The sequence below is a fragment of the Talpa occidentalis genome, unplaced genomic scaffold, assembly GCF_014898055.3.
Source record: "Talpa occidentalis isolate TD23 unplaced genomic scaffold, MPIMG_talOcc4v2.1 talOcc4.6, whole genome shotgun sequence".
NCBI classification, from domain to species: Eukaryota; Metazoa; Chordata; class Mammalia; order Eulipotyphla; family Talpidae; genus Talpa; species Talpa occidentalis.
The window spans coordinates 6,910,849-6,938,739 of NW_023604972.1; the positions used below are offsets into that span (position 1 = coordinate 6,910,849).

Here is a 27,891-nt window from a genome sequence, read left to right on the forward strand (position 1 = left end):
TGTAACTGGTTTTTTCCTATGGCATAAAGTTTTCAAGATGTATCCACACTAAAACACGTATCAGTATTTTTTTTCTTTGTATTGCCAACTATATTCCCTCTAGAGGAACACAGAAGATTAAAGTATTCATTCACTACGGACATTTGAGTTCTTTACATTTCAGGCTATTGTGAATAATGCTACTATAACCAAATATGTACCCACTTTTTTGTGTGGATGTATGTTTTAATTTCTCTTGGGTATGTACTTAGGAGTAGAAGCACCGGGTTATGTGTTTAATCTTTGAGAAACATCAGACTCTTTCTCAAAATGGCTGTCTCATGTGAGATCCCCATTTAATATCACTACTAGTATGAAAGTCTCAATTTCTCCACATTTTCTCCAACACTTATCATCTATCTTTTTGATTAGCCATCTGTGTGCTGTAAAGTGTTGTCTCATAGTGGTTTCAATTTATATTTCTCTGATGGCTAATGATATTGATTTATTCATATGCTTACTAATCACATCTAGAAATCATTGTCTAGTCCAAGGACACACGGATTTATGCCTATGTTTTCTTCTAAGACTTTTATAAGTCTAGCTCTTAGGTCTAGATGTATAAGTCTATGATCTATTTTGAGTTAACTTCTTCTATGGAGTGAGGTAGGCACCCATATTCATTCTTATATTTGGACATCCGCTTGTCCCAGCACCATTCATTAAAAAAGACTATTCTTTCCCCCATTAAATTATTTTGACATCCCTTAGAAAGTTAATTGGTGAGAGCTTACCCCCCTAAGACATTCAATTCTATTCCATTAATATGTGTGTCTATATTTATGCCAGCACTCTACTCTTAATTAGTGTAGCTTTTAAGGAAGTTTTGTAATCAGGAAATATAAGTCCTTCAATTTTGTTTACAATTATTTTGGATACTCATGATCCTTTGCACTTCCATATAAATATAAAAATAAGTTGTCAATTTCTGCAAAGAAACTAGCTGGAATTTTGAAGAGGACTATATTGAATCTGTAGATCAATTTGGGGAGAATTGTCATCTTAGCAATATTAATATTATCAGTTTTGCTGGTGATGATCCAGGATAATCAACTGAGAAATTTTTAAACAGATACAAAGTTGGCCAGGTGCAGTATAGATATAAAAATTAGCATAGTTTGTATAAGTTGAAATCAACCATATAGCAATAGAAGAAACAAAAATGAAAGTATATATAAGATACCAAGGAATATCTTACTTTTAAAAAGGCAAAATCTCTATAAGCAAAACAACAGGACTCTACCAACATATAGAAAAAGAACACAGAGAAATTGGAGGAATCTCATATACAAATACTACAATCAGACCTGAATTTCAGTCTCCACTTTGCCTCTAATCAGCTATGTGATTTTTGAAAAGACTGTAATTTCGGTAGACCTCATTTGTTAAATGAGGCCCATAATAGTTCCAATCCAATGAGATTATTTTGAAAATTGCATAAGATAATATTTATGTTGTATTTCTGAAACATCAAAAGTATTCATTAAACAACAAGTACTGTCTGACTGTTTCTACAAAGATGTAAGTTCATCTCAAATTAACGTAAATATTCAATCAACATCCCAAAATAATTTTTTTTTGGTGACAAACATCATCTGAATTTTTTTAGGAAATATAATGGGGCAGAATTGCTTAAAAAGCCTCTTGAAAAATAAACACAAAGTCTGAGGAGAGCTTTTCCTATTTAAATGCATTCTAAAGCATCGGTAATTCTAAAAATATTGTACTTATAACATTTGACAGATTGTTGAACCAGAAAAGATAGCTCAGAAACAAAGGCTAGAATTCTTAAGGGTTTCATTTATGATACAAATGGCATTACAAATCCATAGACAAGGAAAAATTATTTGATATATGGTGTTTACACAATTAGCGATCTATGAGAGGACATATTGCAAATACTCAGCATTCGTAAGAGAAAACAATAAGCTTCATAATAAACTATGAGCTGAATGTATAAAACAAAAAGCACAAATGAAAAGAAACTATCACGATATTATCTGTCTGCTTTGAGATTTTAGGCTGAGTTCCCAAGTATGAAAGCAGTAGAAAAAAAGTCATGAAAAAAATTGATTTTATATTACAAAAATTAAAAATTTCTTCATAATATCAGAATCAAAAGGAAATCAGTACCTGAGGAAAATATTACAAATCTACTAGGCAAATCATCACCACTGTTATTAAAATAAATGGTATAAATTAATTAGAAAAATGATAAAATTCCCAGAGAAAAAATAGGCAAAAATAGTATATAATTTACTGAAGTATGAATCATTAATAAATTTATGACGAGTGCCCCACCCCACTGATAATCAAAGAAATGCAAATTTAACAATGGTTATCCACTTGCAACTTAGATGTCAGATGCAGTCTCCTTAGACCCAAGTCCCAGGCTCACAGCCTGAGGACTTCCAGTGCACCCTCCAACATTTCTGTGGACTCAAGCTATTTTAGGTCATGTCTCAGTGCAGACTTTTGCATCTCTGACTCTCACCCTGTAATGGACACAAACTGTCTTTTAGTTTGTGTATCCAGCCCCCTTTCTATTTCCTTGTTCCTTATTAGGCAAAATATTGATAGGACTGCAAATCAAGGTGATCTGTTCACTCAGAGACAAGGACACGAGTTGTGATTCAGATAGAGCATTCAGAATTTGTTCCCAGGGCAAAAAAAAAAAAAAATCAGATGGTGGTGGAAGTCACAGAGAACACAAGCAAGAGAGGGCTAGAACCTACCTACAGCTTCTTTAGCTGGTAGGACAGGCTCAGCCTGGGTCACCACATCATAAAAATATATAGATGGCACCCCAGTTCCATTGAAGTCCAGCAGGACCCAATCCAAGAAGAGATTCATTAAGTGACAAAATCCAGTGTTCATAAAAGTTGGCGTTCCCTTGTTTGATAAATGCATTGTCTCTGTGTTCTGAGTTTATAGTCAGATGTGCAAGAGAATGTTTAGAGGGGTAGACTCTTCCCTGACACTTCTATTCTGCATCTGGACTTCATAATTTGTTGTAGGAATTCAGATTGTTCCTAAAACAACCTTTATTTTTGCTATTGTTCAGAGAGAAATGAAGGATTATCTGTTTAGAGTATTAATCTTCAGTTGTTTCCATGGATACCTGATTCACTTAAAAATGAAGCAAAGGGGAATAAGGGACTCGGAGGCCAAAGGATCTGTCTTTCGTTCCTGGTGGATGAAAAATCAGGGGCTTAGGGAGGTGGAGCTATAAACCCCATTGCAGTGGCATGGATTGGTTAAACGGTAAAGCTCCAGTTGGTGTGTTTGGGAAAGAGGAAATGTGTTTAATTATTTTTTATAGTTGGTGTAGTAGCATCTGAGTTTCTGCTTAAAGGAAGAATCCATTTTCAGATCAGACCCAAAGAAAGGGTTGTAATTCTTGCCAAGAGGATTGGACTATAAACACACTGTCCACCAGACTCAAAGAGGGGAAGCTGGTGTGCAATACGGAAGAATCTGGGCAGTCTACCTTTAAGCAGAAGGCACCAATCCTAGGACCACAACTGCTCAGACATTTCATTACGTGCTAGTATCTAAAGTTTGATTTTCAAATGATAGTATGTGGAAACCAGGATTTTAGCGTCGTGCAGTCTCACATTATGCCAATCATCAATGAGAAGCACATACCAAGGGATAAACTGGCCCAGGACAAAACTGGACAGACTGCAGAGAACCAGCAGAAGCTGAGTGGCAAGTAAAGAGAAATTGGGGCCAGAGAAAATGAACAATTCTTTCAGTCACACCTGCTGAATAATTCCACCAACTCTTCCTACAAGAAAAGAGGGAAGGTTCCAAATCATGTCAGAATTCCTTTGCATTTTATTCATATTTTGTTTTGTATTATTACACTTCCATTGACCAGTTTACCATTATGCATTGGGATTTCTTGATAAAGTGAAGGGGAAATTTTGGATATTCTTTTAAAGATTTCATTATCTTTATTGAAGTACCATTGCTTTACATCTTCTTTTATGTCAGGGTGTGAAGGAAAATGGTGGAAAGACTAGCAGTGGAGGTGTTAATCCTTAGAAAACTTTTAGGGATTTAAAAAAACTGTAAATATTAGCTTCAAATTGTATCATTATTAAACAACAAAGAATAAAAAAAGTAACAGTCAAGATACAATTCAATACATCTCCAAAGCTTAGTTGAATTAGATACAAAAATAACAAAATAGAAACTACAAAAATAACAGAAATTAATAAATTTTTATCTCAATTTGAGATGAATTTACATCTCAGAAGAAAAATCCTAATAGTGCTTTCAAAAACACTTAGGAGTTAGGGCCTCCCTGGTGGCGCAGCGGTTGAGTGCTGGGCTGCGAAGCTGCCTGCAGCCTCTGTAGCGATGGTTCGATCCCCGGCCACAGGTGAGGGTTCAACACGGCGTGCAGACCTCTCCTGCCTCACTCCCCGCTCTGGCTCTGGTGAATTCTCTCACCCTCCCACACTTCTGACTGTACCCAGTGCTTGTATAAATAAGTAAATAAATCTTAAAAAAAAAAACAAGCACTTAGGATCATATAGTTATAAACTACAGAAAAGGTAGGACACTTTCAAGCTTACTCTATATCATAATTCTGAAAGCATGCTAGGACAAAAACAGAACAAAGGATGAAAGAACAGCCAATTCTTCTCTGAACACAGATGTGTACAGCATAAATGAAATTATAGCAAATATAATGTAACAGCATGTTAGAAGAATAATTTACTATACCATGTAGAGGTTAATCTAGCAAACTTAAGAAATAAATCAACAAACTATCCATCATTAATAGCACAAAAGGAAAAGTATATTTGATGATCTCCTTAGTTGGCAAAATGGCATTTGCTAAAATTTAGCTTCCATTGGTGATTAAATAAAAAAACACTAGAAAATATTAGAAGATTGTTTCCTTTACATATTACAGATTTGATCTTATATTGAATGAAGAAACACACTAGAATGGATTTCATTAAAAGCAGGAGTAATAAAAATAATGCCTGTTATCACATTCACTATTTAATATAGCTAAAATTTTAGCCAGTTGCATTAAACAAAGCAATGAAAACAAAAGATATTTTATTGGAAAGGAAAAGAGAAAATTGTCAATATCTACAGACGTGGAATGAATTAGGAAACTATTAGGATTAATGTAAGAATTCAGTAAAGTTATCTCATTAATATATTGATATACAGCAATAAGCTGAGAATAGAAGGGAAAATATATTTTATTTTAAGGTGTTAACAAATAGTCAATTAAATTTACTAATTATTAATCACTGCAATGAATAATTCCTAACTATGAACCATATGTTTATTGTATAATATTGTACTTAATTTACAATGTAAATTTTTGAGTACCAATTATTAATATATTCATTTTTATAGATAAGATAATGGGATCAGAGGAATTGCGTAATTTACCCAAGGTCACACAACCAGTATTTACCAATATCAAGGTATGGGACCCATGTTTAACTTCAGGGTTCAGGTACTTTTCTACGACTTCATATTGTCTTCCAAATATGTTTATTTTAAAAACACATTTTCTAATGTTGGTGTTTAGTGAAGAGATGTAATTTTTAAGTTCCTGATTTTTGTAATATCTTTCTGTTTTCTTCTAGTGCTTTTGTTTTTTTATGTTTAAGTCTTTAATATTCACCTGAAAATTTTACAAGTTGTGAGATAATCATTTAAAAATGGAAAGGCAATTGTTTAAAAATGATTTAATTGCACACTTTCCTCATAAATATAAAATATTCCTAATTGGGATATTTTTGTAGGAGCGTTTCTGAGCCATTCCTTGTCTTGTCACCTGTGCAATACCATTTTGATCCCTGCTTTGGTATCTCTTGCGGTCAGGTTCCCCATCATTATTCTTCATTAAAAAAATGTTCTGGGATGTGCTTCCAGTTTTATCTTTGAAGGAGGTAAAATCAGTTGTCCACCGTTCTAAGGATAGTATTTAGAAACCATTTTAAATTGAAAGTCATTTTAAATCAGTACTGTGAACCTCTTCCCTAGGAATATGAAAGTTATTCATCTGGTTCTTTAAAATATGGAGCCAACTCTGCACGTATATGAAAGGAGGGAATTAAGGATGCCCATGGTTTGAGCAACTAGCAAGATTAAATCTGCAAATGGAGATAAGTTGCTCTGTTTTAAGAAATACTGTGATCTTCCATTAAAAATGCCCCCCTGGGGATTTTGTTACCTCTTTATCTGAGTTTTGCAGTGAGAAATGAGACCATTCTGACTCTTAGGTGATGATTGAAGGTGATTGAAGACCTGATGGTTGACTTATAAAAGTGTCCACCCTGGAGATTCCTCCCCTGAGCCCAGATAACAACAACCCTTTCATATTATAAGGAATCTCACAAGATGCTCATGGGAAATGCAAACTCCCAAAACCCAGTTGTAGAGGCAACTGGGCTGAAGTGCAAAGTAGCCACAGATGTTTCTAATAACTCTCTCACCTCAACCCAAACTGCAGGTGAGTCATTAAGGCAGGCTGGCTCAGCCTCCATTACAACAGGGAGGGAGGGTTTCATTGGAATGAAACTGGAATAATCATTGGCTACCTCTGGAATAATCATTGGCTACCTCTGTAGGTTGCTGATGTCATTTGTCTGAATACTTTCTAATCTGCCATTTAATTTTCAGATTCTAAATCAACCATTAGCACAATGGGAGTAGCTGAGTTCTCCCAGAATGGAAAGAAAGAAGATGTGAGAGACACGTGTGTGCCTGGTTGCACAGGCAGGACCCTGGCTCCCCAGGAATTATTTAGGGTCTCGTGTCTCTGCTGCTGGATCATTCCTCTGTAGTCAATGCAACCTACTGCATTAACCATGGTCTAGTTTAGAATAAAAGTTCAAAGTCGTCAGCATGGCATGGAAGTGCAGACTGTGCACTTCCCAGGACTGGCTCTCAGCCCTGTTCACTAGTTCAGGTCCTTGGGCATCTTCCTTAATGTTTCTTGGCCTTGGTGTCCCTATCTGTGAAATAATGACATTAATATCTCCCCAGCAGGGAGGGGAAGTATTAGAATCAATGTATGCAAGGTACGTGCAATGTAAAAGATGCTCTGTAAGTGGTAGCTTTTATGGTTCCACATACAACTCTTGCTGGACAAATGGGCAGGTTTGTTTGGGACTCAGGAGTTTCCCAGGATGAAGTGTTTGGTGGGAAAGCTGGGACAGTCTCGGGAAAACAGGGGTGGTTAGTCATCTACTATGGGGAGAAATTACAATGCGTCCCATAGGCATCTGCTGTCAATTTGCTTGCGATTTAGGGTGGAGGTGGCACATGCAAGGAAACTGAGTCACCCATGCTCTGCAGGCATGGCTGCCAGCTCACACATTTCTTCTCTGTTGCCTTGCAGGGCGGCAGTGTTGGGAGCGGCGCAGGAAGGAGAAAAGACAACTCAAAGTCCAAGCAGCGAGAGACAGAAAGAGAGAGAGAGACAGAGTTGTAGAGGGGCTCACATCTCTGGAGATACAGCGCCCTTTTCCCTGGGCCAGTCTCACATTTATTGGGTATCGGACTCAGGGAAGGTGGCACATCCGTGGAGGAATGTGTGGCGGAATGTGCATGATGGGGATGTGGATTGGGGTACATAATAATCTGGCACAACTGATACACAATAATGTATCTGGCACAATAATCTGGGGGGAGTGAATCTGGGCTGTTGCCTGGGGGGCTCCATTGTTGCTGCTGATCAAAGCATCCTCTCTCTAGTCCCTGTGTACACTTACCTTCCTGTCTAGGTAGTCTAGCTGGTTGTGCTAATCTGGCCATAATGTCTGCTGCTGTTTCCAGCAGATATCCTCATACCAAGGCTTTTGCCCTGGTGAGGGGCCCCCTGCCTGACTCTGCATTTTAGTTTGACCAGCAGCAACTCTGGGCACCAAGACTACATCCTGAGAACAAGGGGGGCTGGGAAATTCATAATTCTCTCCGAGGGAACCCGTCCTCAGAAGTTTTCCCAACACGGGCGACCACGTTGTGTTGCAGGTCAGAAATGACAGAAGAAATGAAACTTGCTTGGCTCCTTAGGCAGTGGCTAGGGTTTCCAAAATTCCCTCTTTCTCCAAAATGAAAGTTTCCGTGTCTGTGACTTGGACTCCAGCTAGACCTTGAGAGTGAAAACAGTTTCACACTCCTTTGTGATTTTCTTCAATCTCTTAAAACATGAACATTTTCATTAATACCTGACAGAAGAATGTGCAAACACAAAAAGAATGAAAAGGTACTTTAAAATGAAGACCTGAAAGAAAGAACAACTTTTTGTAAAAAGTCTCAGGATATAGTATGTCCACTGATTTTGGAAGCGATATCAAGAGCTTCCTTCTGAATGGTTCTGCTAAACTCAGGAGCAAATGTTGGAGGAGATTTTTAAGAAATGTTTTCTCTATCTAGTATGTTAAAGTTCTGGAGTGAATAGGAGCCAAGGGGGGGAAATACACACACTGGGCTGGATGGAGCTATAGAGACAGCTTCACCAGTTCCATTAGGTTACAGTTTTAATATCCTTCTGTGTCTTTTCCAGATCAAAGGTTTCAAGTGGGGGGCACATCTTTCTCTTCACAGGTTGTGTGCACAACCCAGAATCCTTAGTGTTCCCAGTGACCATGGACCACGTGGATATCAGTGATGGGTAAATCAAACAAAGCCAGAGAGCAGATTCAGAGAGGTAACCAGACCCTCAAGTGTGCATACAGGTGTCATGGGGTCACCGCCTCCCCCACTCTTCAAGGCAGTCGCTCCTCCCAGCAGACGAGCACAGCATTAGCTACTTCCCAGGGATTTCGGGTGGTTTTGGAGTCCTGTGCTGATTCTAGCTTGACCTGACTATTTTCTTACTGTGTGACCTGGGACAAGTTATTTGACCTCTCTGAACTTCATGGACTAAGCAGGTGCAGCTTCTGGTTGTGGTGAAGACTCACTGAGCAGAGAGAGCTCATGGCAAATATGAGCTCCATGTCTTTGACTCCCTTCAGCTTTGGTTCCTTGGCTTGATTGACACTTTGAGTATATTAACCTTACACGCTTGGGTAGCATTTCATGCTCTTGTCCTTGACCTCTATTCCACGTGACCTGTAAGCACCTGGTGGGCAGGACCAGCATCGCCCTTACTTTTGCTTAGTTTATGAGTGATTATGAAATTCTAGTAGAATACAAAAAAAAAAAGAGTTCAGCAACCAGAATAGAAAGCTTAATACATACGATTAGTCCATCATTGAATAATTATATGGAAATTAAGACCATGTTTTTAAAAGTTTATCAGAAAGGTGGTTCATGATATAATATCATATGAAAAGGGAAGGATATAAAATTATCTATTTTGTGTGTTGCCAGCACTACAATGTATATGAGCCAAGAAGAAAAAGATCTGGAAGGATAGTCATCAGAACACTTGCCATGGTTATATCATCACCACGTATCAAAGGTTAGTGGATTTACTTCATTTCTTTCTTGTCCCTGTATCCAAACCATCTACAGTAAGCGTATATTACTTGATGATCAGATGGAAAAAAAAAACTAGTCATTTTTTTCTTATGCAAGACAGAGGGACTATCCCATTATAAAATAAATTTCCTGAGGATGCTGCAAATGCTGCTTTAGGAAAATTGAACTTGTTAACCTTGTTTTCTCTGTTCTGTGCCCCGCCCTGTGTAGTGCCAGTGCGGTTGTGTTATTCTGTTGCATTAAATGTTCACCTCAAGGTTAAAGAGAAATGGAGAGAGAAATAATTCCCTGCAGGGACTGGGCAACTTGTTTATAATCCCTTGTCAAATGCGCTTGAGATTTCAATGTCCTAAACGGGGGCCTCCCTGCTTCGTTCCATTACCAGGCAAGTAGCTAGCCTTGATCTCTGCACACTCGTGGCAATCCCTGAAAATACATAGTGGCAGGCCAGAGAATGCCTCTGAACACCTGGCCTGTGGTGACCGGCTGACAGTGGGGCTGACTAACTAGTTCACGGTCAAGCGCTACGGTGCTGTCACTCCTGAGCTCTTGACCTTGGGCAAATGGTTTATGTCCCGTCTACAAAGTAGGGGGATAATAACCTTGCTTTGCCTGCAGGGAGATGGCAAAAATTCAATGAGATCATGCTGGGCACATTCCTAACCTAACACACAGATTTCTGGTAGTGTTTGGTGAAAGGAGACAAACTTTTGCCTGGAGCACCCAGGTTCAAAACTCATCTCACCGCTTAATAGCTGTGACAAATGGTGTCAATTAAACTGTTTCAGGCTTGGTCTTCACATCTGCAAAATGGGGCGGCCATGCCTGCTTCTAAGTGTGCTTTTGGGGAGTAGCAAGCATGGGTGTAACTGACAGAAACTAACAGAGGCCAGGCAGGCAATGTGGGTGCTTGACTGGGTTGGGAGTGACGAGCTAGACAGCTCGTGTTGACTCAGCACCAGCTCCCTGTGACCATCCAGGGATTCAGAAATGTGAGCCTGTGGTCAGCTCTGAGTTTTTAAGAGAAGCGAGGAATTTCAGTCTTTATAGGAAATTCACCAGTCCTTAAATGTTGGCAAATACAGACTTTTCTGGCAACGTCTTGCAAGCCTCCAGTGGATTGGCGTCCCAGATGTTCAATCATGTCCATTGTAAGGAACTGTGCAGAAGGCAGAGTATGCCTGATTCTTCCTCAACTATACTATTTCTCTCTGTGTGACTTTGGGCAAGTTGTTTGACCTCTTTGAACTTCATGTACAAAGCAGGTCATCCCCTGGTTGTGTGATGTTGGCTTGTCCTCGTGACTTGCTCTGGCCAATGGATGCAGCGGGAGCACATGTGCTGTGACTCAGCCTGATTTCTCTCATTTCTTCCAAAATCTGCCAAGAAGAGAGGATGTGCTGAGGCCACTGCCCCAGAAGAGACCTGAAAGCTGAGCTGTCTCCATGGAGGGGCTCTGAGAAGGAAGAGCAGCAGCAGCTCTGCCCCAGCGAGTGATTCACCCTTCTCAGAGTTCGTGGGGGACACAACAGGCATTGGAATCAGCACTGTGAATCCACCACCCTGCATGTCCAGCCCGGCCAACCTAGTGGCTTCTGCCCCAGCTGGTATCTGAGTCCCTAGATGCAAACCACCCATCAGAGGCCAGTGAGCTCTCAGAAGGGCAACTGAGAGTGAGAAATTGTTCTCTTGAGTCACTAAGGTTTGGATTGATTTGCCATGTGGCAGTTGGTCACTGGTCAGATGTTAACTAAACTGTCCTAAGCAACATGCCTATTGGTCACTTGAAGGATTGATCCAAGAAAAACCTAAAATGTTGAGATGGGGTAGGGGGTGTCCTGGAAGTGCTTAGCATGGGCTAGTGGGGAGCCATAATGCAGCTGATTCTGTTGTTGCTGAACCACATACTTTGTGCAAAATGTTCACCTTCTAGGGAGTCAAAGTGATGGTGTAGAAAGAGCGTAAGCTTTGTGGTCAAGATAGATCCTGATTCCAATGCCTGCTGCGTCCCCCACGATCTCTGAGAAGGGTGAATCGCTGGGGCAGACAGTGCCAGCGCAGGTGTGCTTCCTGAGACCATCAGCTCGCACAGGCCAAGGTGATAATTGGCCCCTCTTTGCAGAACTGCCCTTGACTAATGAGAACCATTCACTGTGAAGGCTGCATCCCTCCTACTGCCCATCCCCTAGCCCAAGACTGACTGGTACGTGCGCACCACAGCCTGGTATCTTAGCTCACAGAGGGGAGAGGGGTGGGCAGGTAGGAGGGGGCTGTGCTCTGAGCCCTCCCAGATGGACCAGCCCCAAGAAAACTGACCCCTTGTGTCTAGTTTTCCTAGGATCTTTCTCCATCTTCATCCTACCCCCTAGCCCTTAGAGAGGTAGACCCCAGAGGTACCCCCTCAAATCACCCTCTGTAGGGTAGGTAAAAGGTATCAGGCTTTTCTGCCCTCCTGCCATTAGGATAGATGAGGGAACCCTGTGGTCCTGAATGCATGCCTGATGGCGGGCACCTGAAGTAGGTACACCTGGGCTGAGAGACTGGACTTTTAAGGGCGGCGTCACGGGGACGCCAGCAGCAGCAGCAGAAGCTAAGAGAGAGAGAGAGAGAAGGCCGGAGAGCCCAGATAGAGTGAAGACTTGCTGGGGGCTGGGAGGCCTGCCAGCCTCCAGGCCCCCCAGCACCCCTGCCTGCTTTGTACCAGTAAATCCCAATAAAAGACCTGCAAAAACCACTGAGGACCCTGACTCCTCTTTTACCCGGTCTGCATGGGATCAGAAAACCTGCTCAGTGGCCATTCCGGCCTCTACAATTGGCGTAAGTCAGCAAGATGATCCATGCAGATGGGTATGGAGGCCTCCGAAGACCTGGAGGGACTAAGGAGTAACAGACTGTTTGCCTGTGACGATGCTGGAGGCGCCATGGCGGCACAGGAGATGGACAAGGTCCGGGAGCTGCGGGACGAGACCTCGCATGGAGGAGACGCCCGAGAGGACCAGCCCAAGACAGCCGAGGCAGCAGAATTGTTGGGGAAGAGAGGACCACGATTCGGAGCTTGCCAGTGCTGATGCAGGGAGAGGCCAACGGACTTGGACTAATGGACTTGGACTGACAATCCCTCCAGAAGGCGGAGGACCTTGGCAGGTTATGTTTTTTTGAGAATCTGGGGGTGGCCAGTGGGCCTTATTGGCCAAAAGCAGCCTGTGTATGCCCAGCAGCCAGGCAGAGGAGAAAAGCCAAGTGAGAAGGCAAAAGCTGATGCTGATGCTAAGTTAGGGAAGCCCTGAGTGGCTGCTAAGCACTAAGTAAGCTGAGGAAGGCCAGTGAGTCTCCTAAAATCACCTGTGGGTGATGCCCTGCTCATTGTCGAGTGAGGGTGAGTTGCTGAGGAACCCGTCCTTGGGGGACGGGTGGGGAACGTGGCTTGGGGTGGAGCCCAAGCCGCATGTAGAGTTTGGATCCCCGACCCATGTGCTCGTGCAGTGGGTTGGCCTGAGTGCAGGAGTCTGCGAGTCGCATGGGTGGCTATGAAGGCCGAGTGTTGGAGCGACTGCAGACAGAAACCCTGAGGGTTGGCGATTACCCCCAACAGAATAGAATCACCAATCCCAGAGCTAGTGCATCCTGGGGGTGGATGCTGTGTGTGACTTGTAGCCGAGACTACAGCCAGAGAAGGCCAGGAAGCCTGGCGGCTCCTGGTACGTTATAGTAGATGCCGTGAGTGGTTCCCCTCCCTCGTATGAGCAGTGCCTTCGGCAGCAGATGTGGTGGCTCATCTGCTGGTACCAATAATTGTCTTTTGCACTAGGTTGTGGCCCTGCCTGGACTTATTTGTGTTCTGTTGTATTGTTATATTGCGATGTATTTGCTTTTGTGGGCCATGGCTGCATTGTTTATGTTAGCTAGGAAAATTGTATATATGTAGATTGTATGGCAGAAAACCCTGAGGGGGTGGACTTAGGGTAGGTAAAATGTATCAGGCTTTTCTGCCCTCCTGCCATTAGGACAGATGAGGGAACCCTGTGGTCCTGAATGCATGCCTGATGGAGGGCACCTGAAGTGGGTACACCTGGGCTGAGAGACTGGACTTTTAAGGGCGGCGTCACGGGGATGCCAGCAGCAGCAGTAGCAGAAGGGGAGAGACGAGAGAGAGAGACGAGAGAGAGAGAGACGAGAGAGAGAGAGACGAGAGAGAGAGAGAGAGACGAGAGAGAGAGAGAGAGAGAGAGAGAGAGAGAGACGAGAGAGAGAGACGAGAGAGAGAGAGAGACGAGAGAGAGAGAGAGACGAGAGAGAGAGAGACGAGAGAGAGAGAGACCGAGAGAGAGAGAGAGACGAGACGAGAGAGAGAGAGACGAGAGAGAGACGAGAGAGAGACGAGAGAGAGAGACGAGAGAGAGAGACGAGAGAGAGAGACGAGAGAGAGAGACGAGAGAGAGAGACGAGAGAGAGAGACGAGAGAGAGACGAGAGAGAGAGAGACGAGAGAGAGAGAGACGAGAGAGAGAGAGACGAGAGAGAGAGACGAGAGAGAGAGACGAGAGAGAGAGAGACGAGAGAGAGAGAGACGAGAGAGAGAGACGAGAGAGAGAGACGAGAGAGAGAGAGAGAGAGAGAAGGCCGGAGAGCCCAGATAGAGTGAAGACTTGCTGGGGGCTGGGAGGTCTACCAGCCTCCCGGCCCTCCAGCACCCCTGCCTGCTGTGTACCGGGCAAATCCCAATAAAAGTCTGCAAAAGCCACTGAGGACTCCTTTACCCGGTCTGCTGGATCACAGAAAACCTGCACCATGTCCATTCCTGCCCCTACACCCCTCCCCCCACCCGGCAATAAAACATGTGTCCCCAAATCCTGGGAATCCCCATCTAAGACACCTGCACTTAGGATAAGATAAGGGGATAAGGATAAGATAAGGGGGAAGTTCTCCACATAAAAAAAGTCCTGCAGTGAATTTCCCATACTTTCTTTGTAACGAATCTTGTAGAAAAAGGGCCAACTAGGCATTGATTTTATTTTATTTTATTTTAAAACAGAGATACGGGATGTCGCCGTGGTGGAGTGGTGAAGGATAATTGAAATTATATCCGTGGCTCTTAAACAGAGCGGTTGGGGGCAGCGTAAGCACCAGCCAGTGGAGACCAGCACCCTGTGTTGGCCGGAGCAGACTGCAGCGAGCAGGAAAAGAAACCACACTTTAGAAAAAACATCACCGTTTCAGGATCCCACTCCATTTGGACGCTGGGCAATAAATCCAGGCTCAAACCATTTCATCATTGTGAGCAGGTTTCCCGTCTGTGTTTATCAATAGCCAGACTCATGTGCTTTGGTCATTAACACAGTTTATTATTGGCACACTTATCAGGAAAGCATACATAAAATACAGCTGTTTTATAACACACGGGGCCACTGTGTCTTTACATGTGTGGAGAAACATATTAATATGCAAATGGAAAATTAGTTGGTTTTCTTTTTATAAAGTTTCACATAAATACACTGGAATTGTCCCAAAGAAAAGTCCCCAGAAAAGAACCAGGTGAAGGCTTTACAAAATATCATACAAGGAATATACCATGAAAAGAAACGATAGCCAACTCAGATACAATAAAAAACACAAAAAAGTTTCCGATTTATTAAACTGCCCATGAAATTAATGGATAACATGGCTTGAAAATATTTGGATCAACAGCAATTTTTACAAACGCATCAATTCTCAAGGGGCCAAGCCTCTTTCTTTACATAAAAATCTGCATTGGTGTCTCGGATGACACAAGCACATTTCTTGTTTCAGCGCTCCTTGGGGCCTCGGTCAACCCACTGCCGGGGCGCACCCCAAGGTCGGGCCGGGTCGGGCCCGGCCGGGCCCTCTGAGCTTGTTACCCAATGCAAAAAAAGGTGAAGAAAAAAATATATATAGGTACATTTAAATGACTTTCTAAAAGCTGATTTTTTTCTTTTCTTTTTTTACTGAAACAAGAAACTCTCAGATGCAAGTCAAAAAGCAGAAAATATTTTACAATATTAAAAAGTCATCTGTAGTTAGTTAGGTCCGGCCTAGGATTGCCATCCTGAGCACCGAGGACTTGCAGACTAGATGGCCTTCCTTGGGTGCAGGGAAAAGAGCTGCAACGCAAACACACACCCCTGGTTTTCATTCCCGCCAGGGCCGGGCCACCTGCACGGGCCTCCAAGGAAGGGCATGGAGTCGATTTGGAATGAGCCTCTCCATGGAAAAGAAAAAACCAAAACGAAAGAAAGAAACTCAGGTCATTGTGGTTTAGAAACAGACTCTGCTGGAGGCGTCTGCGCGTCTCCATGCTCTCCCATGAGCAAAGCTCTGCAGCAGCAAGCAGCCCCGGCCCCCCGACGTGCGGGCCTGCGGGTTCTTACTGGGAAGCCTGCGGCGGGGGGTTTTCTGATTTGGTCTCTTGGGTGGCGGGAGGCTTACTGTTCCACGGGCTGCTGTTCCCCAGGGCGGGTGAATTGTTGAAGTCTTCCTCGTCGTCCATGCCGTTGGCCGCATCATATTGCGTGTTTTCTAATCTAGTGATTAGCCTTTCGTCCTCGTCCCCAAACTCACCTCCCATCAGAGTTGGCTCTCCTACCACCATCACATCCTGTGAACAGCAGCTGACATTATTACAGGGAAACCTTGGGAGAGAGAAGCTCAGCGTAAAACAATAGTGGGAGATGCTGGGGGGTCTAGGACAGGCGCGCTCCTGTCCTGGACACCGGGGTCAAGTCTCAGTGTCCGGGGGGCCGAGACGCATATTGGATTTCTACAGGGAATAAACATCGCCTCCTGCCGTGTAACAACCACGCGAGTTTATGTCCTTAGTGTGCAGCCTGACACCGGAGAACGAGCAATGCTAGCAATCTGCAGAAATAAAAAAATGGATTTTTCAAAATTAAAAAAATCCACGCTTTTAACTTGCCGACATTGGGGACTTTTGAGAGGACGAGCGGAACCTTCTTCGGGGTGCTTTGCAATACCTCCAGACATCCACCGCTTTTATCTTTAGGGCCTCGGGATGGCTTTGGAAACTACCAGCGAGCCTGGGTGGGATGCAATTCTGCAAGATTCACGCAACTCATTCCAAATGGCATTTCCTCTGTCCCAAGGATGGTCTACATTTTAATTGAAGACAGAATCTCTCTTTTCTCTACTCAGCCAGGCCCTTTTATGCAGCCAATATCCTTGACATTCTGCTACTTAATTATGGTAATTAATTTAGGTAAAGTTTTCGATAAAAACAATGTTCACACTGATTTGACAATTTGCATAGCTAATTAAGTCATTAGCAAAAACCTGCTGATTGCCAACAAGCCCTGAATTTACCATCTGTTATTTCATGGTGCTGTCACCTATCCCCACACAGGCAACCCTGCCACCCATCTGGGCAGTAAAGAGAACCAGTCTGTCCAGCTGGTGCGGCAAAAGGAAGATGAAGAACGCTAATTATAATTACACTGATGAAGCTGGGAGCCATCAGAAAGGGAAGCGTGCAAGAAGAATCCATCTAATCACTCCTTTAAGCACAAACTGTCCTTCCATGCAAACAAGGATGCCACCTACTATAGCTGGGAGCACCACGGGGCCCACGGCCAGAGAGGCACAGAGAAAGGCCAGAAAGGCAGCCCCAGCTCCTGCCTCAGGGGGCCCTCAGGGGCTTGGGATCTGGGCATGGGCAGGAGCCTGGGGGAGGGGTTGTTGCTGGGCAAGCTCTGGGCAGCAGCCTATTTAAATGACCCTAGGAGAGCGAGAGTCCCCGGGGACCAGAGAAAGTGGGGCTGAGCCAGATGCTTTCAGAAATGGAAGCATGTGTTTCTGGGTAAGGAGGCTAACTCCATGAAATGCCCTGGAACTGATGATGAGTCCTCTTCTCTGGGACGAGAGGGCTTTCCTGGGGTGGTGTGGGGAACACTGTATGTGCTCTGGAGACGGGCCAGCAGGGCTTCTAGATCCCTTCTAGAATTTTGAAGGTGCTAATTGAACAAATCCTTTCATTACTGCCTTGTTTATTTTGGAATGGAAATCCTTGTTTAAGTGATTGACTCCTCTAGAATTATGGGGCAACAATCAATAGGTTCCCAAATTGTTCTCTGATGAATCACTTAAGCGAATTGATAAAAATGATTTTGAAGAGATGTGCCCCAAGATGAAGGAAATGCCTAAAATAGGAACAGGGTAAGCTTAGCACTCTGGCTTCATGCAGGATAATCCGATGAGCATTTCCAAGAATGTATTTATTGTGCAACAAAGAGCCAGGTGTGACAGTGATGTGTAAAAAGACTCCCCAGGATGCTGAAGGTGAGCTGTAGAATGGATGTTGCTTCGGGGACCCCTAGGATTTCAGATGCTGGTGGCCCTGCAGAGGCGGGAACACCATGCAGTTAGCTGGGGCAACTGCCATGTGCCCCACCAGGGGTGTTTGGGATAAAAAGCGCCACCCAGTTACAGACATTAGGAGATGGTGTTCATGGCCAAAGGCAGGGGGAGATGGATAGAACAGAGCAAGATGGGGCAGAGGGTGGAGGGGCATTTCACTGATGAAGCTGATGTGCAGCCACGTACGGGCTTGGAAACGCATGCATAGAGTGTCGCAGGGCAGGAGGAGGGTCCAGAAGGACTCGAGGTCCCACTGCATGGTCCTATATTAGTATTGTGAGCCCAAAGTCACCGAGACAGGCTGTGAGGGTGGGAGGAGGTGCATCATTGGGAAAAGAAGAGAAAACGAAAAAGAAGCCAACTTAAGCGTGATATTAGAAAAAAAGTTGTCCACCGTCCAGATGCCTTCATTGTATCAGAAAAATAACAGTCATTCAAGAGACGGATGATGAAAATAGTGATTTGAATCACTTCAAATGGGGCTGATACGGGCTTGTAATATGTTGGGCGTATCTTTTTTCCTGGGAACAGCTGGAAAAGACACCCGGGCATAGATATTTTTATGCATCCTAAATTTCAGCGAGATGCCACATTTGTCTCACTGCTTATAAAAAATGTCCGTCACCAGATACACGATCACGGGTGGCTGTGTGTCTGCACCCCTGTGTGCACGAGTGATTGAGCAATGGTGAGCTATGAAGAGTCATATGTTAAGACTTCATGTGCACACACATGCTTGCAGTCCCTTGCACAATTACATGTCTCCACCCTGTTCTTCTAAACACTACACCAGAAGGGCGGCTGCTCTGGCTGACCCAAATCGTCACCCTTATGCACAAGGAAGGAGGCGTAACACACACGTGTGGGACTACTTCTAACTAGAGGCTGCTGATACCATGTTCCCCACCCCTCCCCCATCCTTGAAACCACCCCCAGACATTTTGCATTGGCACTGGAAGTGCATTTGGTCCCTATCTCAGGAGGCCCGGCTGGTCCATGTGCATGTACGTCATAAGCCCTCAGCTCCTGGCTGCAGGTCTGGAGGTGCCACCAGCTCCTGCCCATGACATGTCTCACTAATCCCCCGTGCAAGGGCCACCAACCTCTGAGGAGGACTGCAAGTGACTCCTTTCAGGGCCCCTCAATGCTTCTCCTTAAATTGGCCAGAAGGGGTCACTGCTGTTGAATGACACAGGTCTCCATCCCTCCCAGGGTTGAGGCTGCAGCTCGGGAAGGCTCCTAGCCCCTGCTCATGGGGTGAGAAGCAGAATCCAAGGGTTAAACCCTAGTCCTCACCACACATGCACATTGCTGCCCTAGCAGCTAAGCAGACCACAGCTGAGGTCCACACGCTCCCTGTGCTTCCACACCTTTGGACGAGGCAGCTAGGCCTGCCGGGGGCATTTCTATTGAAACAATAACGGAGGGTTGGTTAATTCAGTAGACAGGATTCAAAGAGGAGGTCACTGCAAGCCAGCAGATGCTTGTCCTTCATGTCCATTCAAACAGAGGACACAGAAATGTGTGCATTTTTCTAACCTGATTGCCTTTGCTGCCTCTCTTGTCCATCTGCAAATTCACTTAATTAAAACATCTTTAATTGCACAGTGTGGGGAGACAGTTGAAATTCTCTCATTTTCTAATCGCGGCTTGTTCTCACAAAGTCCAAATGGTTTCAACTCATTAAAAACTCTCTTGACACGAGTATCTTTGCTTTGGAGGAAATATAATGGAGTGGAATAAACTTTGGGCTCTTTAAAATAAAATGGAAAATAATTTACGTAGCCCACATGTGTGCAAGAGGCTGCTGTTCTCCAGCCTTGGCAGACATCACTAATGGATGGCCCATCAAACCCTGCCAAGACCTCAGAATCCTTGTCAACACTGCTAGCTGACAACAGGAGATTGAGCTGGCAGGAGAGAAGAAACCTCTTTGCCATCCCTGGATTAGACACTGAGCTCCTCAGTGACAGGATCTGGGTTTTCTTTTTCTTTTTTAGAATTAATCTTGGTGTTGCCTGTCCCTGGTGTCGTATAGGGCACACAGTTAAAGCTCAGAAAACACTTGTTGAACTGATCTGCATTCTTGCAGGGACTTTATGTGGCTAGGTCACAGTCTCAGAATCTTCTGGAATGTATTTTCCTCATTTGTTAGAGAAAACTAACAAATGTTAGTTTCTAGAAACTAAATGAGATGAATAAATGGAGACTTGTGTGCCCTTTATGGGTTGATTTATTTGTACCAAACTATTTTCTCTTTGCATTTTTCAAACTAACCAGAAGAGGATGTAGTTTACTGGTATCTTAATAAAAAGATTGCTTTATTTTTGCCTTTGATATTTTTCCTGATTCTTAGGAACCGAGGACACTCTTCAGAAAACAGGGACAACTGTGGCACTGTTGAAGGAATACCACTCCAAGTAGTCTTAAAATTAAATAGGTAGCTCCCCTAGACTGGGCCCTCCCTCCACATTTTCTTTCTAAATTTAGCAAAGGGATGAGAACCAGGCCCTCCCTCTGCCTATGGAGGAGAGCAGAAGAGGCCCAACGGCCCAGTGACCTCAGGTAGCGAGGAGGAGTTGGTTTTAGCCAAAGAGAATCCAGCAATGGAAAGTGAGAAAAAATGCAGGGGTGGGGGGTGTGGATTTGAAAGACACATGTGGAAGTACATGGGAAATCCCCATGACAGGTTTATTCCCACATGGAGGGAAATGGAGCGGGATCAGAGCAGGGGTGTGGGCAGGAGACCCAAAGGGGCGAAAAGTGAGAAGGAGGGAAAACAAAATCATAATGGGGAGAGTTTACAGGAAATAGGGTGCATTTTGAAGACACAGCATCTAGAGGATGTCTGTCCAGGAAGCAAGTGTCAGGACTCGAAGGTCAGCAAACCCACGGCAGGTGATGTGGCAAGGGCTGCACCGAGGGAACTGCCCAGTGACCGTGGAGGGACAAGGGACCAGACAGGCTCACAGGGGGACTGAAAGCGATGCGTAGTCTAATGCGGGGTCCTGGGATTCCCAGTCAGCAAGAAATTAAGCAGCAGGGACAGAATTTGGGAAGACAGAACAGGAGATGAAGAAAGTTCCTGCAGTTTCTTTGGGGATGCCCCTCAGCTGTCCACTTTGGAGGACAAAGCAGCTCCCTTCCCACTGGCCTCTGTCCTTTGTCAAAACTCAGAAATGAAAGAAAGTGGCTAGGGGTCCTGACCCAGCCCCTGCGCTAATGAAATGGGTCAAGTGAAATCCGCTGAGCTGCATTTTCAGTGGCCGCCAGTTAATTGCCTGAGTCTGAGACCAGGGAGGGGAGGCCATGGTGGGAAGGCCCGTCAGATTACAGAATGGAGCCCGAGCTCCCGGAGCTGGTCTCCTGTGGAGGGCTTGTCTCTGACGCCGCGCTGGGAGCCCCGTCCACGCCACCAGGCATGCGGCTAAGTGATATTTTAATTAAACCTTAAGTGACATATCTCCTGTCTGACTCTGATGGCGTTTTAATTTGGGTCCCACCGCAGTGCAGACTCTTAATATCCCTCTCGAATTCCCAGTTTGCAGTGGCTCCCTCCCCACCTCACCCCTGGCCCGGCCTTCCCCTCCCCTCCCCACCTGCCCAGAATGTATTCGCAGCTCCAGGAGACTCTGACATGGGCCCCAGGAACTGGCAGACAGGCAAAGGCAGGATGTCAGACCTAGAAGGAAAGCGAGACTTACAGGTACCTGACTGGACAGACTCAGGTTTGTGGCCGGGGTCTTCTTCTTGCTGCCGGTGCTGTTGGCTGTGTTCCCAGCACTGCTGTTGGAAGTGCTGCTGGTGGAGTTTTTCCTTTTTCTCCGTTTAGTTGTTGGTTGCCTTGTGGGTTCTGCTGCAATGAGAGAAATGGAAGGAGAGCATCAGCAACGGGCCACCATCAGACGTCTGTCCTCTCTGGAAGCTGTTTTTGTCAATCAAAAACCAGCAGATTCTTTCATTCTTTATTTTTTTTATTGTTACTTATAACTTTACCCTCCCTCCCAAAAAAAATTTGGATTTATTTTTAGCACAACATGTGTGAAACTCTTTCCTTTTGTATATAGACAAAATGATTTGTATTTAACACTCCTTCTAAAGCCATACCTATGTAATCTCTAAATATATTTTAGGAGTTAGCTACAAATTATCGCTTTGGTAGTTGAATTAACAATATTATCACCATTACAAATTTTGGGAAAATACTTCTATTCCTTCTCTTTGAAACAGTGGGAGGGCTCTGGGATTCCCAGAGCCCCAGGGAGTGCAGAAGAGTGAAGCAATGTATAATAGCAACATCGACTAGCTAAGCAGCATATTGCAGCTTAGCTCTATTACAACTGAAATGTTCAAGTGAAAAGAAAAGGAAGAGTCAGTTCTACCAGCCATGAACGTGAAACTTAAGGATTCACATAAAAATACTCATGACTTGGACTCTGGTATTTACAGAATGCTAATAATTTGGCATTTTGGAATTTTTGAATTTTGAAACCAACATATTAGTGAAGGGAAGCCAACCCACTTCAAGAAAGTCCTGTTAGAAATAGAGAAAAATACTTTGGACCTGAAGGATGGACAACATTTTAAGGGATGTATAGGAAACCATGGTAATATGTACGAAGAGGAGTATTATTTATTATTTATTTATTATGTATTGTGAGCACTGCGTACTCCATATTTTCATAGTAATAATGTTTTCATATCCCTAATGTTTTTTTATGTAGTAAAAATTTTATATTCGTAACCACTTTATTAATTAGGCATCATTATAATCTTTGTTTTGTAAATGAGAAGCCTTTTCCAGGTAGTACTAAGTTGGAAATGGCATCCTTTTTGTGAACCCTATTGTAGACTCAGCTCTGATGGAGAGATGATAAACAGGGCTATATTGGTGCTGAATGGGATGATCTGGTAGCATTTTCTTGAAATACCTGCAATGCTTCTGATGGAAAATGGAAGGATTTCCTTAAATGGCTATTTCAAAACTACTTTTCTACCAAGTTATATCTGATTTTTATGAAGAAGGGATTATATTCCTATTTATATGCCATGTTTTCTTTCAATAAATACTTTTGTCATTTTATGTTCAAAGATTTTCATGGAAGAATCTATGATCTCTACTGATAAAGCTATGGGTTCATGTTCTGAAAACTATGGAAATAGGAAAAAGAGTTTGTTTTAGTTCATACAGTTTGCGGGAGAGTCAAACAAATACCCAGGTTTCCTCTGACAAACATTTCCTTCCTTTGAGCTCAAGAGTTAAATCTGCTCTTTTAAAAATATCTGTGCATTCTTTATACAATTGTGGGAAAATGATTTAAGTTTCACTCTCTGAATATCTCCTCTTGGTGGCAGGTAGCTTTAGTAATACAGTTATGAACTGTTGGAGACGTAGAAACGACACACAGTCCTCTTTTGTCTATTATCTAGGAGACTGACTTTGGCAAATTACTACTTTAAATCTCAGGTCCCATTACATGAAATGGGAATAGCATTCAATACCCTGTCAGGTTATTGTGAGAATTTATTAAGATGAATGGAAGGTCTATGAGAACTGGGATTTTGACTATTGTCAAATAGTTGTCTCGCCATTGGCTGGATCATCATCTAGCTTCTAGTAAGGGTTCAATACAAAATATTTGAATGAATATGTGATTAATAATTAATTAATAAATACTATATGAATTGCATATGTGGATAGGTTGAAAAAGACAGCTGCTCAAAACTTTTGGTGAGTAAAATCTGTTTTTTTCCAATAAAGACATTGATATCGAAAGAGAAAATGAAACCAATTTAAGCACACTTAATATATTTTAAAAAATAATATTCCAAATGTCTAAAATTCCCCCAAGGAAAGGATGCAACACTTCTGTTAAAATCGTGTTCATTTTCTCAGCTTTCTAAATATGTACTCGGTTGAATCTGCTATAATCATTTTATGTAACACCTCTGGCCAATTACCAGTGGAAGGTGACCATTGTATTTTGTGACTCAGAAAGCTATGTGCCTCATGTTAATAATTACTCTTTATAAAAATAACTTTTAGCGAATGGATACGTTTTGCTTTTATGATCAATGAGGCTCGACACACGCCTGGGAGTGAAAATGTATTTAGATAGAAAGACAATTAATGATGACTTGAAGCAGTAATTTCAGAACCCCAGCAGGAGGCTGTAGTATCTAAACTGTATTCTAGGAAAGGAAGGAATAGAATCTTTTATATTCTTTTCATGAACAAAGTAGCCTTTGATATAATATTTCTTAATAAACAGAGCAATTTTATTCTTTTCTTCCTCTCTCCCTTCTTTCCTTTACACAATTTATATCATTCTTTTAAAAATAGACAAACAAAAATAGAATCAGGCCATGAGAAGCCAGCAGTCTTGTCTGGGGATCCACCACTAGACTGGGGGACAGGAGTCCTTGGTTCTGATTTTGGCTGAGCAAATGATGTTCTTGATAACACTAAGCAAGTTCTTTTTACTCCTCTGGGGTTTCAGGTCCTAAACTGGCAAGTGAGGAGATTGTGAATGATTCCTAGTGATGTTTTCCTTTTAAAATTCAGTGTTTCTAAGTCCAAGCCATGTTCAGAAACCCTGTAATGGTTGCCTGGTAAACTTAAGATCACCTTTTCCTTTTTCCTTGCCCATAACTTCTTCCCGAGAAGAAGCCTCTGAAAATGCAATTAGAAGGAATGAATAGAGAGTACCTGGCGGGGCCACCATCCGCTGCCACTTCTGAAATAAGCAGGTCTTCAGACAGTCTCGTGGGCTGAGGTTGTAAGTTTTATGTCTCGACATCAGTTCCTGCATTGGCTCCAGTATTACACACAACTGTGAGGAGTTCAAAGACATTGGACTTTCACTACTAGATAATAGTAATTGCAATAAGTAATACTACCAGCAGGAATCCATCAGAAAGCTGCAAAAGGTATTTTTCTTTGGTTTTGATTTTGTTTACTCAAGTTTGGTGGAAAAATTTTATTAACCCTTGATTTGCCTCCTTAACTTACCATCATTTATAATATAACAACGTGATTTACACACCTACGTACTGACAGACTTAATTCTGTACAAACTATTGGGTGGATGTATGTGACTATTCCGAATTCAACTCATTCTGGGTAAGGAAAAGAGCGCCTTTCCACAGGCACAGCATGCTGTGATTTCTCCTCTGTCTTCTGCTGTTGCCCCTGTTTATATGACCATACACAGTGAGTTACAATTCCAGTTTATGTAAATTACACGGCAGAGAAAGCCACCTTCGAAACTTCAGACGAACGAGTTGACAGCTGCAGGTACTTTTTTGATCTTAATTTTAGAAAAGCTGTGATGAAAACTATTTTATTTTTTTATTCACATACTCATTTGTATTTTACACGTGATGGTGATGTCAACAGCATAGGCTGACATTTGCTCAGTGTAGGAACTTCCGTGGTTCTATACTCAGTTGCCTTGTTCCCTCCTTCGGTTAGATTTTTTCAGCTTTACTTTGGTTTATGAAATTGATGACAAAGATAAATGAATGAAACGAGCAGGTAAATCCATTTAGGATGACCGTGGACTTTTCCTTATCGGAATATCATTGCGTGGAGAGCGCTGTATCCAAGAGGACAAAAAAGACCCCAATGTGGAATGACACATCAACTGTAGTGGCAATTTCAGGGAAACAAGTATCCATAATGCTCCTTCCTTCCCATGTGGGAGAATAGCATTTGATTATGAAAGATGGTTATGTAATCTCCAACTCCATCAACCCGTCTACTTCACTTCCCAGCCCTCTGACATCTCACCTGGATGATTTCCCTGGAGGACACATGGTTTTTTTCCACTGCTTCCCTCCACCTGGAATCCTCCCGTCCCCTCTTCTTGGTTAAGGCCCATCATCCTTGACACAAGGTAACTGTTGTTACTCCTTCCCCCCAGGAGGACCATGCACCTCTGTGCATGGCTGAGTTGAGTGTGTCTCTAGAGTCCTCCCATAGCACACAGTCCTTTCTACTCTATGAACTTACTCATTCATGCTTTGTAACCATCTGCTTCCAAGTCTGTCTTTTGTACTTGATCTTGAACTCTCTGAATGCCAGGAATGTGTGTTTTATTTCCATGTTGCCAGGTTTGGTTCAAAGTAATGGCAACCTTTAAGCAGTGGGTATAAGAGGCCCACAGAATCCTTCTTTGCCAATGTTCCCCTAAGTGCAGTTTAAGGAACATTTTCATCAAATCAAATCAGCTAATGATTAAAAATGCTGACCCCCAGGTTTACCCCATCTGAGTGCAGGCAAGGCCCTGAATCAACATTAAAAAAAAAAAAAATAACCCTCCTGCCTAATTCTGATAACTACGACTTGAATTTGAGACCCACTGCCACATGCCTGCTGGGTTTTAAGACAGATTACTATGGATCACAAGTTGAGCACAAATCCTCAGTGGTATCCTAGTGCAACCCCACCCTCTTCTCACTCTCCCCACTTCCCAGGCCTGGCCTCTCTTCTCAAGTCTTCACACTAAAATCTCAAGTCTTCACACTAAGATTATGTTCCAGAAAAATTCCTTAGGACCCTCTGTATTTATCAATGATCAAAACTGGACCAAAATCACTACCCCCATGGAAGGGACAGCAGTCATTTCCTTCCATTTGCAGTTTCTCTGGAAACTTAACTAAACACAGCCTCAGTCTCGCATGTCTTCTTGCTGGCCTGGGGACCCTGGGAACCCTTTTGAAGTCTACAGTGTTAGTAAGAACACAAACTTGTGCATGAGGAAGGGCTACTGTGCAATTAATGCCCCACCCCAATGCTTCTGGGACTCTGTGTGTGTCCCTCCATTACAAATTCCTCAGTGGAAGTCACAGCACAGACAACCTCAAGCCTTCCCAACCCCGGATGCTCGCCAGACCTTCCCGAGGGTAAGAGGCCACAACCACGCCTACTAATGAAAGAGGAAAGGAATACTCACCAAAGAAAAACCACTGCTAGATTCAGACAGGACCAGATGATGTTTGCATGTATCAGGAAGGGAGGGTAGTAAGAACAGCAGTCCCAGACATGCTAAGAGCCGGGAATTTATTTTTGTAAGTGACATAATTTAAGTTGAAATGTTTTTAAACCACTTCCTTTCAGTGCATTCCCCATTCTTGAGAAATGGGCTGACAGCACACGTGATAGACGTCGGCGGGATGGAACCAGCAGGGATTTTGAAGGCGAGAGGTCTAAGTAGAGACTGACTCCATCACTAGGTGTGTGCCTTTGAGTAAGTCCCCTGTAAGCCATTCCTCCCACAAGGAGGGTTGTCAGAATTGGACATGATGCATCCGACATGGAACAGCACAACAAACAGTGGGCATTGCACATTACCAAGCACAGCACAGATCACAAAACGAACCACATTATTATTTTATTTTATTTTAAATCAACAAGCATTTACTGAGCTTCCTCCTAAATACAGACAATCTGCTTAGGTTCTGGGGAATGTAATGATGAGAACAAAATAATCTCTGTCCTCTAAGAGTAGTCAGCCCCTTAAAAATGTTTAAGCATATCAAGAAAATGACCCTGTGTTTACACTTTAAGCATCATAGGAAATCACATCTTTCTGAAGCAAATATTTTTCATTATAGGACAAGCTAGACGGCAAAGATACTCTGCTTGGACCCAGGAAGGGCCACGGGCACGACCGTGCTAGGAAGTGGGTGAGCTGCATTTAGTATGAGAAGCTATGAGCTCATTATCTTTCTTTTTTATGGTGCTTTTCCTCTCTGGTTTTTGGCAACACTTTTTTCAGGTGCTAATCCTTAGGATTTATCCCTTCCCCTTTCATGTAAAAATATCTTCCCATCGCTGTAACCCATCCCAGGGGAGTTTGCCTCTCTGCATATTAATCAGGAATCCCCAAAGCCATTTTCTTGCAGCGGCGGGTCTGCGCGGTGCAGCAGCCTCCTAGCTCACACATGCAAAGGAGCCTTCCCTCTGCCGGGAGCTGCAGGCTGTGTGGGG

The 27,891-nt window shown here is 43.3% G+C and overlaps 1 protein-coding gene and 1 long non-coding RNA gene across 12 annotated transcripts in view; one reads left to right on the forward strand and one right to left on the reverse strand.

The window, feature by feature from the left end:
• Positions 1 to 5,838: 5,838 nt before the first annotated feature.
• LOC119260891 (uncharacterized) lies at positions 5,839 to 14,894 on the forward strand. 2 transcript variants are annotated; one of them, XR_005128847.2, is made up of 3 exons: positions 5,839 to 8,737; positions 9,403 to 9,493; positions 14,545 to 14,894. It is a non-coding gene; the product is annotated as an uncharacterized LOC119260891 (long non-coding RNA). The 2 variants fall into 2 exon arrangements; XR_008549366.1 differs by having other exon boundaries at positions 5,839 to 7,580; positions 8,635 to 9,493.
• The window catches only part of LDB2 (LIM domain binding 2), a 316,071-nt gene continuing 302,979 nt past the window's right edge, over positions 14,800 to 27,891 (reverse strand). The window contains exons 6-8 of one of the 10 annotated variants that reach the window (XM_054688380.1): positions 24,607 to 24,730; positions 21,608 to 21,750; positions 14,800 to 16,125 (exon numbers count right to left, since the gene is read on the reverse strand). In XM_054688380.1, the coding sequence (XP_054544355.1) occupies positions 15,895 to 16,125; positions 21,608 to 21,750; positions 24,607 to 24,730 (498 nt within the window). In that variant the 3' untranslated portion in view covers positions 14,800 to 15,894. Of the gene's footprint in view, positions 16,386 to 19,000; positions 19,144 to 21,601; positions 21,754 to 24,606; positions 24,731 to 27,891 lie in introns of those variants that run through there. The other 9 variants (XM_054688378.1, XM_054688379.1, XM_054688377.1 and 6 more) reach the window with 9 other exon arrangements.